Source organism: Polypterus senegalus, chromosome 12 (assembly GCF_016835505.1).
Source record: "Polypterus senegalus isolate Bchr_013 chromosome 12, ASM1683550v1, whole genome shotgun sequence".
NCBI classification, from domain to species: Eukaryota; Metazoa; Chordata; class Cladistia; order Polypteriformes; family Polypteridae; genus Polypterus; species Polypterus senegalus.
This window is the reverse complement of record NC_053165.1, coordinates 83,645,118-83,657,769: the sequence shown is the minus strand read 5'-3', so window position 1 is coordinate 83,657,769 and position 12,652 is coordinate 83,645,118. Positions and strand designations below refer to the sequence as shown.

At 38.8% G+C, this 12,652-nt stretch overlaps 1 protein-coding gene across 1 annotated transcript in view; it reads right to left on the bottom strand.

Moving 5' to 3' along the window:
* The window catches only part of chsy1 (chondroitin sulfate synthase 1), a 104,788-nt gene extending 101,400 nt beyond the window's left edge, over positions 1–3,388 (bottom strand). Inside the window, exon 1 of the mRNA XM_039772699.1 lies at positions 2,744–3,388. Within this exon, the coding sequence (XP_039628633.1) occupies positions 2,744–3,048 (305 nt within the window). The 5' untranslated portion in view covers positions 3,049–3,388. The remainder of the gene's footprint in view (positions 1–2,743) is intronic.
* Between the last annotated feature and the right edge of the window lie 9,264 nt (positions 3,389–12,652).

Genomic DNA, 12,652 nt, shown 5'->3' with positions numbered 1-12,652 from the left:
GACAACACTCCAAAAGTGAACAATTCTTTTAAGAGACATAAAATTTGTAAATCCATTAAACATTAATAGTCACAAATTTTTCCCTGTCATAGGACAGAAATGTACATATAACACGTATAAATGCATTCCTTTCATTTGCCAACACACATTATATGACTGTATTTATGTATTTACTATAGGGTGGTCCAGATCTAATTATGCAATTTTCATTACGCTATAACTTATTAAGTTTATTACATAGAAAATCATCCAAAAAATCCCGGACCATCGAGAAGTGTGCGAACTGACAACATGAAGAATTGTCTTTGTGCCAAACTGGAATCGTCCCTGCATAAATGATGATGCAGGGACTGGATGATCTGGATCTGCATAATTAGATTTGGACATACTGTGTGTGTGTGTGTATGTATGTATATATACACATACATACAGTGAATAGACATACACTCTGTATATACAGTAAGACACACATACACACTGCTAAAGTATGTGTAGGGAAAGAAAGGAAAAAATAGGTACTGTATATGCAATGTAAAAACAATGGAAGCTGAAGGAATAAATTTGCCACAGATAGCAACCGACTTTAAAAACAGCTGTAACTTAGGTTTTAACTATAAGGTCTTCTTCAGGACAGCAGGAAATATTTATTCATTATTAAACCAGCGAATTCAATTATATGAATCATAACATAATAGTCTCAATCGTGTTTAATCCCATACAGGGCCATGGAAAGCTAATGACAAATACATACCTGATTCCATCCATTCACTAACTTGTACCTACATTGTCCAATTAAATATAACCGGGAAAATGTGAGCCTATCCTAGCAGGTCAAAGACAGAAACCAGCTTTGGAACAGTCAGCATAAGGACACACTAAAACTGGGCCACTTTTATAGTCACAAGTCAACCTAACAATCACCTATATTGTGCAACTAAAACCAGAATAAAAGCAACATACAAATAATGCTGACATATTACATATAAACACATGTATACTGTATATGCACATTGCATACAAATAATAGTGCACTGTCCAACCAACAAGCAACACATCACCAATCTGTGGCTCTATGATAAACAATAACATATATAAACTTGTTTTTATTTAATAGAAAACACAAATCAGCTAACTTAATTTACTCCTTATGCCTTTTCATGCCACTTTTATGTGTGCTTTACTTTTTTAAAAGCTGAAATCCATACATATATGTGTGTGTGGGTTGGTCCCCAGTCTGTTGCTGGCACACTCAATCACCCATAACAACCACTATACATTCACACTGGGTCAACCGCTTATCAAGATTTTCCACATGGGTCCAATTTAGAGTCACTAATCAGCCTTATACTCAACATATTTAAAATGTGGGTAAAACCAGATTAGCAGGAGAAAAACCCAAGCAGACATGGGGAGAATAAATAAAACGGACACAGATAGTAACCAGTCCAAGATTTAAAACCATTAGTCTGGAGCTCTGAGATTGTGGCACTAGACACCACCACCTATCTTTGTTTTAGATATAACTGCCTACTGTTTCTCACTTGTTGAAGGTTATGAACTGAAAAATATTTTAAACTGTATTGTATAGTGTACACTTTAATATGAATTTACTGAGAAAGATGTCTTCAGTTGGTCACATAACTGTTTTAATAAAGAAGCAGGACATTGTTCAAATAACACCTTTGTCACAAAACACATTTAATGCCCGACACTACGAAAAGATATTTTTTTTTATCAGACGATCTTGAGAAGATGTCAAGTTAATTAGCTGATGTGGGACCCACACCTGAAAGTGTAAGAAGGAGGAAAAGGAAAATCATCAAAAGACAACAACTAGAAGTGTTATGAAAGCCAACATGAAAGTTGCCTAGCAAAAAGGGGTGGTGCGGGGGAGCAAAAAAGTTATTTAATAGAAGGTCAAAGCAAATGGAAACAAGCGGCGGGGGGGGCGGTATTGGGAGTTTGGAACTGAAGCAGGCGAGATTGTAAACTGGGAACAAAAAGGAGGTGGGGGAAATAACCCGGGTGTCTTTGAGACAATGGATGGCTAGAACCTGCCACCAACAGACCTCCCATGGTGTTCCAGCTGTTTAAAATAGTTGGTCTCATTTGTTACGTTATTGTCCATAAATCTTTTAACAGAAAAATACAGTGACATGCAACCACTGTGAAACCGGCAAATCAAGTTGTCAGTGGAAGCGTCGCATTTACTTAGTGCCAAGGAGGATGCTTCTTAATGGAAACACGCAAATTCAATTTTTTTTGAGGAAAACTTCAGATGAGTGTCACATTTTCATAAAAGTAATAAATTAACAGTGCTTGGAAATTTTCAATTCTTCTGATAGTATACCCAATTCTAACCGAATCCCTCCCCCATAAAAAAGTACCACCGAACGGGTCAAATATTTAATTTTTACATTGGAAATCTAACATTTGCTTGAGTTGCACGTAGAAGCCTTTTCTACCAAGTAAAACTGTATCCCAAACGTGATCAAATACGAACTTCCTCATTCGTAGTCATAAATGCCCTGAAATAAGACAGGCCGTTATTTTTGCCAAAAAAAGAGTAATACTTCAAAAAGCTATTTATTCCTGAGAGGCGACAACGAAGCTAATATGTCGCATTCTGATTAGCTGGCAGCGCGAACCTTCAGACCCCTGAAACAATAGCAGCTGGCATCAAATCGTAAGCGGCGTGAGCGGTATGCCGCCAAGAAGTAACGGCACTCAGCTGTACACCTACCGGTAAGCCGCCAAAGCCCGGCTGTCCAGATACTTCTGTGCCGTCATAACCCCGACGTAGAGAAAGTTTCTCGAGCGGGGTAGCGGTTCGGCCGAGGTCCGCACCGGGCTGTCCCGGGATGGCCAGCCCAACACGTCCCTCCGAAGACCCCCCAGTGCTCCACAGGAGCCCGTATTGACTCGGCGCTTGTAGGCGATCTTCTTCAAATCGGTGGCTCGGGGAAGGATGAGTCTAGAAGCCAACGTGAAGCCCACCACTAGCCCCAAGAGCACGCTGAACCAGGCTCGCCGGCTACGTCCTGCCATTCCCGCAGAAAGAGCCCCTTCTGGCTCTCCTTCAATCCGCCCGCCTCTGCCGAAGTGGCTCCCTCGGGGTCTCTCACGGCGATACCGGTTCCAAAATCCCAACGCCTCCCGGCTGCGCGGAACTCTCTTTCATGTCCCTCCGTATTCGTTGCCTTCGTCTTTATTCCGTCCTCGTCATGTTACCCCTTTAACCATCAAGGAGCGCACTGGCTATTTGGTCACTGCTTCATAATCACAGCGCTGGGTTCCGTCTTCTTTGCTGCAGACACAGTCAAGCTCCATTCTCACTCTCAATTCGCCATTGGAAGAATGCGCTTCACGTCACGGAGCAACGCGAATGGGCTGCACGCCGATGCCAGCGAGCTTCCGTACTCGTTCTGATTGGTTCAAAGTAGAGCGCGTCTGCTGAGCCGCACTTCGGCAAAGTTTGGGCTGCCAGTATTAAGGAACGATTACTTCACTGACCCCTGTCTAAAGGGAACTAAGGTATTATTCAACAATTGAAAGATGATTCAATGTACAGTACAGTTACTTAGAAAATCATTGTTTTATTCAGCAATTATCACTTTTTGTTTTAGACCCGAAAATGCTTTGTTTTAGGGTCATTTGGATCATATTTTGTGCAGGAAATGACACCCTTACGATTAATAGTAAACCAGTAGGTATCTTAGGCAGTAATGATCAGAGGGACTTAAAAGTTTTGCATGCCATATCAACCGACCCCAGTAATTCATCCTTTTATGGTAAAGGAGAGATCAAAGTTACTGCTTTTCAGAAAATATCAAAAATAAGTAAATAAAATGGTGATCAGTAACATAGTCCGGTGCAGTGTCGGTTTATGTGATTTTATACATATGAATATGACAATATTTTTGTTATTTGATTCTTTACTAGTGGTCCTAACTATCTGAGGGCCACTCCAAGATGATTACAAATGACAAATTTCAAATATAAGCAATATGGAGTATTGTTTTTGACTATTTCAAGGTCAGTGATTACAAATATGTTATTTTTTATTTCTTCTATCATAATCAAAATATTAAAACATTTTAATTGAAGCATACATATCATTATTGCAAATATCGGTCATAGCTATTCTTGTCTATTATGTACTTCTATCTCATGAATGAATGAATTTAATGAAGTAAATCATTACCTTTCTTATGAACAACCTGAATTAGGATGATTTATGCCAATTCAGACTTTTTATTTTCTTTTTCACTTGAATACTTGTTTGATATGGTGTTTACTGTGAAATAATGATTAATTGATTTATTAACACATTGACTGGTTTGGGTATTCTGCCTTACTAGTACTGTACAACAGCAATCTTTTGTTAGGGTGTCCTCTATATGGAGCTTGAGTGTCCTCCCTGTTACAGTCTCTCCTTGCATCTGAAAGATATGCTTGGATAATGAATTTGATGTACGAGTGAGAGTGAGTAACGTAGTTAGCAGTCCTTATTATGAACTGATGTGGCATCTGTGGAATGTTTCCACCCACCTCTGAAACTGCTAGGCTAGGCTCCTGCTGTAAAGACACCCAGGGTGTTACCAGGAATGAATTCCAGTTTAGGGTAATAAAGCACACGGATCATGTAAAGTATGTTCGCAATTTTAATTATCATATGGAACTGTCATAAAATGGATTTTGGGTATGAGGTTCAAACCCAAAATGCACCCCCTTCTCCCTGACTACAGTAAAGAAAGACAATGTTCTTTAAAGTAACCAGTTCAGGAAATGTATGATAAAAATCACTATCTATCTATCTATCTATCTATCTATCTATCTATCTATCTATCTATCTATCTATCTATCTATCTATCTATCTATCTATGTATTAGATAGACTTTCCTATCTATCTATCTATCTATCTATCTATCTATCTATCTATCTATCTATCTATCTATCTATCTATCTATCTATCTATGTATTAGATAGTGCCTTATCTATCTATCTATCTATCTATCTATCTATCTATCTATCTATCTATGTATTATATAGTGCCTTTCCTATCTATCTATCTATCTATCTATCTATCTATCTATCTATCTATCTATCTATCTATCTATTTCCCTGAACCTGTTTGTAAAAAGCCAGTGCCAATAGGAGAAGTGCAAAACCTACATTAGGTTGCTGTGTACATGACATGAGTTCCAGTTCATGTTTCTTGTCATTAGTGTTTAGCACGGTGTCACTCAGATGAGAGACATCCATTATGGCAGGTAGGGATCTGTATAGCATTAAGAATTCTTTACATTTTGTACCCTTTGTGCGACTCCATTGCTACTCATAAAATTATTGAGTAAAACAATATTACTGGCTGGCATGGTGGTGCAGTTGTTAGCACCACTGTTTTACAGCTCAAAAGTCCTGATTTCCCATATTGGCCCAATGCTTGTCTGTGAGGAATTAGCATGTTTACCTCATGTCTGTGTGGCTTTTTGTCTGGGCACACTGGCTTTACTCTAACCTCCTAAAGACGAGTGGTTAGGTTAGATGGCACCTCTTAACTGACCACTCTATTTGTAGGAATTACTTTTTTGCCCCGACAAGGTCTAATTCCTGCTTGGTATCAGACACTGCTGTGATAGGCTCCTTCCCCTGAGACAGTGAACTTGATTAAATGGGTGTAATAACAGGCAGCTGAACAGATGGGTGGGAAATATTGTTACAAATTCTATCACTCTCAAAGGTACCTACACACGTACTTGCCCAAAAGAATTTGAAAGTCACCTTTATAAATAATTATGAATTGTTTAGCCCGTAGTATCAACACACCTTTTTTTATTGTCACCGTTCTTTATCTCTATTATTTGCTGCTCCCTGGGTCAAAAATTAGAACATGTTAATAGTATAATTAGTTGGCAATCTGGTTTTTATTAATTATAAATATATCAGCCTGAACCCGATACCAACAAAAGATGTCACAGATATGATGTCATCAGCAAAAAGGAGGCCATGAATGCGTCAGTAAAGGTGTGTGCCGTTCTTGAGTGCTAAAGCTTACAAAACACAATAGGAGTGTGTGTCCTATTTATAATTAGAGTAACAGTACCCGTAAATCCACTTTGGCCTTTTACATTTCCTTGTCTGTTTTTACAGATTTCGCACTTCACTTCAGTTAATTAGTTTAGTGTTTTTAAATTCATGTAAGGCTTCATTTATCATAAGTTTAACTTATGGTTTTGGGTGACCCCCTGCTTGATTAATGTTCAACCAGAATACCCAAACTCAAACCATTGTCATGTTCTGTCCCATGTATCCAATTCATTGTTCAGTGTCTATCCTGAATGGCATACTGATTTATTCTTTTCTAATATTTTTGGTATGTCATTCATCTTATTTTTATCAATTTATAATTTGTTTTTCTTGTCATTTTTTTTTCTTGTACATCTTGTAAATCACTTTGAGCTACATCCTTTGGAAGAAAATGTGCTATGGAAATAAATGTTGTTGGTAGCATTTGGCACTCATAGAGGGGCAGGTTAGAGTTACCAATTAAACTTACTGTGGGGCAGGGAGGTAAGTGTAAAACCCCACCAACCTAACACCCACCCACAGAAGGAATATTGGCCAAATTCCACACAGAAAATGACTGAAGCGGGATTCGACTCCAGTGCTTGACAACCAAAGACCCCAGTTTGAACCCTGGCACCTATTACTGCATTTGTGGAGTTTGTATGTTCTGTCTGTGTTTTTGTGGAATTATCTTCCAGAAGCCCCAATTTGTTTAATTTCCAAAAATATGCAGATTTAAAACTCTCTTCTTAAAACTTCTCTTAGATTATCCCATATGAGTCAGCTGATTCCTGCCTTGAACCTAGTGCTGTTGTGATAGGCACAAGCTCATTACAATCCTGAACAGTTTTACATGGGATCAGTAACTCATAGCTGAATGTAATCAGTGCTGGGCAGCATGGTGGCACAGTGCTGAGCAATACTTTTTTACAGCTCAAAGAGGCCTGACCTGGTCACTGGCTTTGATGAGGCTGTTCATTACCCCCACGTCTGTGTGGGCGTTTATCCTGGTACTTGAGACTCATTGTGCCTCTAAAGGACATCTATCAGTATTTGAACCTATTTACTGTTTTCCTGTTTTGAGATACTGGAGGCTGCTCACCATCCTCAGGTGCAGTGCCAGTGTGATTGGAGTGCCAGCCCAGACTTTCACTCACATATCCATACTTAATTTATATTGGCTCAATGTGAACGAATGTGGACTGTGATTGTCTGGCATCCCTTTCAGAATGGCTACTTTACTTGGACTTCAGTCCCATGAAGATAGATAGATAGATAGATAGATAGATAGATAGATAGATAGATCACATCATTAAAATCAATAAGTTGCTAAAACTACTGCTTATCATATTATTTTTTAGTAATAATAGTTATTGCTGCAATTGGCTCTTATTGACTCTTCCCCTTTCTCTTTTTTATCCTAATTAATGCTATGCATTGTTGCCATTTTGATCAAGCTAGCCATACTGAACTTTGAACAGGACCTCTCAGTGGACAGGAGATATTAGCCTCACCAGTGAGAGAAACGCCATCAGGCTGCATCATGCAGATGGTCAGCTGGCCTCCGATTTGCTTCTTCCAAAGAAGTGAAGCCCCAGAGGTTCACTTTTCAGTAGAATTGGTGTAGACTTCAGAAGAACTGTAGCCCCAGAGGGCTGCTTTTCAGTGGAATATGTATGGAGGACACCACCATGCACATGGCAAATGGTCAACTGGCCTCTGATTTGCTTCTTCCAAAGAAGTGTAGCCACAGAGGTTCACTTTTCAGTAGAATCTGTGTAGACTAAAGGTTTATTTTCCATACTTTTGTTGCCATCTCTTGACTTTGTATATGAATGAATTGACCTTTTCTTATAATACAAATGACAGTATTAAGAACCTATTAAAAAAATAAATGTTTATATAAGTTATATATATTGGAGCGGCACGGTGGTTAAGCAGTTAATACCAGTGTCTTTGAGTTAAATCCCATGTCCCATATAGAACTTACACATGTTTTTCTTATAGTTACTTTCCTATCTATCTATCTATCTATCTATCTATCTATGTATTATATAGTGCCTTATCTATCTATCTATCTATCTATCTATCTATCTATCTATCTATCTGTTTTATATAGTGACTTTCCTATCTATCTATCTATCTATCTATCTATCTATCTATCTATCTATCTATCTATCTATGTATCTATCTATCTATTTCCTGAACCTGTTTGTAAAAAGCCAGTGCCAATAGGAGAAGTGCAAAACCTACATTAGGTTGCTGTGTACATGACATGAGTTCCAGTTCATGTTTCTTGTCATTAGTGTTTAGCACGGTGTCACTCAGATGAGAGACATCCATTATGGCAGGTAGGGATCTGTATAGCATTAAGAATTCTTTACATTTTGTACCCTTTGTGCGACTCCATTGCTACTCATAAAATTATTGAGTAAAACAATATTACTGGCTGGCATGGTGGTGCAGTTGTTAGCACCACTGTTTTACAGCTCAAAAGTCCTGATTTCCCATATTGGCCCAATGCTTGTCTGTGAGGAATTAGCATGTTTACCTCATGTCTGTGTGGCTTTTTGTCTGGGCACACTGGCTTTACTCTAACCTCCTAAAGACGAGTGGTTAGGTTAGATGGCACCTCTTAACTGACCACTCTATTTGTAGGAATTACTTTTTTGCCCCGACAAGGTCTAATTCCTGCTTGGTATCAAACACTGCTGTGATAGACTCCTTCCCCTGAGACAGTGAACTTGATTAAATGGGTGTAATAACAGGCAGCTGAACAGATGGGTGGGAAATATTGTTACAAATTCTATCACTCTCAAAGGTACCTACACACGTATTTTGCCCAAAAGAATTTGAAAGTCACCTTTATAAATAATTATGAATTGTTTAGCCCGTAGTATCAACACACCTTTTTATTGTCACCCTTCTTTATCTCTATTATTTGCTGCTCCCTGGGTCAAAAATTAGAACATGTTAATAGTATAATTAGTTGGCAATCTGGTTTTTATTAATTATAAATATATCAGCCTGAACCCGATACCAACAAAAGATGACAAAGAAGATGTCACAGATATGATGTCATCAGCAAAAAGGAGGCCATGAATGCGTCAGTAAAGGTGTGTGCCGTTCTTGAGTGCTAAAGCTTACAAAACACAATAGGAGTGTGTGTCCTATTTATAATTAGAGTAACAGTACCCGTAAATCCACTTTGGCCTTTTACATTTCCTTGTCTGTTTTTACAGATTTCGCACTTCACTTCAGTTAATTAGTTTAGTGTTTTTAAATTCATGTAAGGCTTCATTTATCATAAGTTTAACTTATGGTTTTGGGTGACCCCCTGCTTGATTAATGTTCAACCAGAATACCCAAACTCAAACCATTGTCATGTTCTGTCCCATGTATCCAATTCATTGTTCAGTGTCTATCCTGAATGGCATACTGATTTATTCTTTTCTAATATTTTTGGTATGTCATTCATCTTATTTTTATCAATTTATAATTTGTTTTTCTTGTCATTTTTTTTTCTTGTACATCTTGTAAATCACTTTGAGCTACATCCTTTGGAAGAAAATGTGCTATGGAAATAAATGTTGTTGGTAGCATTTGGCACTCATAGAGGGGCAGGTTAGAGTTACAAATTAAACTTACTGTGGGGCAGGGGGTAAGTGTAAAACCCCACCAACCTAACACCCACCCCCAGAAGGAATATTGGCCAAATTCCACAAAGAGAATGACTGAAGCGGATTCGACTCCAGTGCTTGACAACCAAAGACCCCAGTTTGAACCCTGGCACCTATTACTGCATTTGTGGAGTTTGTATGTTCTGTCTGTGTTTTTGTGGAATTATCTTCCAGAAGCCCCAATTTGTTTAATTTCCAAAAATATGCAGATTTAAAACTCTCTTCTTAAAACTTCTCTTAGATTATCCCATATGAGTCAGCTGATTCCTGCCTTGAACCTAGTGCTGTTGTGATAGGCACAAGCTCATTACAATCCTGAACAGTTTTACATGGGATCAGTAACTCATAGCTGGATGCAATCAGTGCTGGGCAGCATGGTGGCACAATGCTGAGCAATGCTTTTTACAGCTCAAAGAGGCCTGACCTGGTCACTGGCTTTGATGAGGTTGTTCATTACCCCCACGTCTGTGTGGGTGTTTATCCTGGTACTTGAGACTCATTGTGCCTCTAAAGGACATCTATCAGTCTTTGAACCTATTTACTGTTTTCCTATTTTGAGATACTGGAGGCTGCTCACCATCCTCAGGTGCAGTGCCAGTGTGATTGGAGTGCCAGCCCAGACTTTCACTCACATATCCATACTTAATTTATATTGGCTCAATGTGAACGAATGTGGACTGTGATTGTCTGGCATCCCTTTCAGAATGGCTACTTTACTTGGACTTCAGTCCCATGAAGATAGATAGATAAATAGATAGATAGATAGATAGATAGATAGATAGATAGATAGATAGATAGATAGATAGATGGCACTATATGATAGATAGATAGATAGATAGATAGATAGATAGATAGATAGATAGATCACATCATTAAAATCAAAGCTGAAGCCTTGTTAGTTTAGTATGACTTATAAGTTGCTAAAACTACTGCTTATCATATTATTTTTTAGTAATAATAGTTATTGCTGCAATTGGCTCTTATTGACTCTTCCCCTTTCTCTTTTTTATCCTAATTAATGCTATGCATTGTTGCCATTTTGATCAAGCTAGCCATACTGAACTTTGAACAGGACCTCTCAGTGGACAGGAGATATTAGCCTCACCAGTGAGAGAAACGCCATCAGGCTGCATCATGCAGATGGTCAGCTGGCCTCCGATTTGCTTCTTCCAAAGAAGTGAAGCCCCAGAGGTTCACTTTTCAGTAGAATTGGTGTAGACTTCAGAAGAACTGTAGCCCCAGAGGGCTGCTTTTCAGTGGAATATGTATGGAGGACACCACCATGCACATGGCAAATGGTCAACTGGCCTCTGATTTGCTTCTTCCAAAGAAGTGTAGCCACAGAGGTTCACTTTTCAGTAGAATCTGTGTAGACTAAAGGTTTATTTTCCATACTTTTGTTGCCATCTCTTGACTTTGTATATGAATGAATTGACCTTTTCTTATAATACAAATGACAGTATTAAGAACCTATTAAAAAAATAAATGTTTATATAAGTTATATATATTGGAGCGGCACGGTGGTTAAGCAGTTAATACCAGTGTCTTTGAGTTAAATCCCATGTCCCATATAGAACTTACACATGCTCCCTGTGACTGCCTTGGCTTGCTCTGGATATTCGGATTTCTTTTCCCTGTTTTCTTGGCCCCCTCATCCCATACAAATTAAATACAGTATGTAAATTAAAATGACTACATATACATTCCATAATAGTGCATAGCCATGGTATCACTGCTTCTTCGCAGTAAGGAGACCAGGATTTGTGTCCCAGGTCTTCCCTGCGTGGAGATTACATGTTCACCCCGTGTCTGTGTGGGTTTCCTGTGGGTGCTCTGGTTTGCTTGCACAGTCCATAGACATGCCAGTTAGGTGGACTGGTGACGCTAAATTGGCCCATGTGTGTGTTTTCACCCTGTGATGGCCTTGCGCCCAGTGCTTACTGGGAACAGCTCCAGCCCCCCACGTCACTACTCAGGATTAAGAGGGCTTAGAAAATGGTATGGTGTTTAATTTTATAGCTGTTTTACAAGGTGTATCTATTTATTTATTTATTTATTTCAGTTATAAATTAAAACATTGTGTGCATTTTCTTTTGAAATTAATATTAATTTGATAGTTTCATCCATCCATTGTCTAACCTGCTGAATCCGAATAGGGTCACGGGGTCTGCTGGAGCCAATCCCAGCCAACACAGGGCACAAGGCAGGAACCAATCCTGGGCAGGGTGCCAACCCACCGCAGAATTTGATAGTTTTAAGAATTTAATGAGAGACAAAGCTAAGCACTAGATAATAAATGCCACTATTTGAGTATATACATCTACCTTGTATCTCTGTTTTTTTTTCGAATCTTTTCAAGAAAACTCCTTAGGCAAGAGAAATATACAACATACATTGAAATTGAACAAAATGGTAAACTAATTAAAAAAAAAAAGTCACTTTTTTTGGATAAAAGACCAACCCCATCTGAGAGGCTGGCTACACCCCAGCACATGTGTGTGGATTGCATGCTATTTTTTTTTATATTTTGCATGTTTGCATGATTGAATGTAAACTTTTTTTTCTTCATTATTTTTGGAAATGTGTAAAGCACTCCGAGCTTGTCAATGCGCCGTGTGCCATACAAAGATGAAATTGAAGCTGGAATGTATAAGAAGGCGTCAGAAACTCATTTGTTGGACTCTTCTGCCCTCCACTGACGGGTGCCCACTTTACTTTATTTCCACTGATGAAATGTAATTTAATAACAAGATATTTTCAAGCTTCTAAATTGGCCCTAGTGTGTGCTTGGTGTGTTTATGTGTGTCCTGTGGTGGGTTGGCACCCTGCCCGGGATTGGTTCCTGCTTTGTGCCCTGTGTTGGCTGGGATTGGCTCCAGCAGACCCCCGTGACCCTGTGTTCG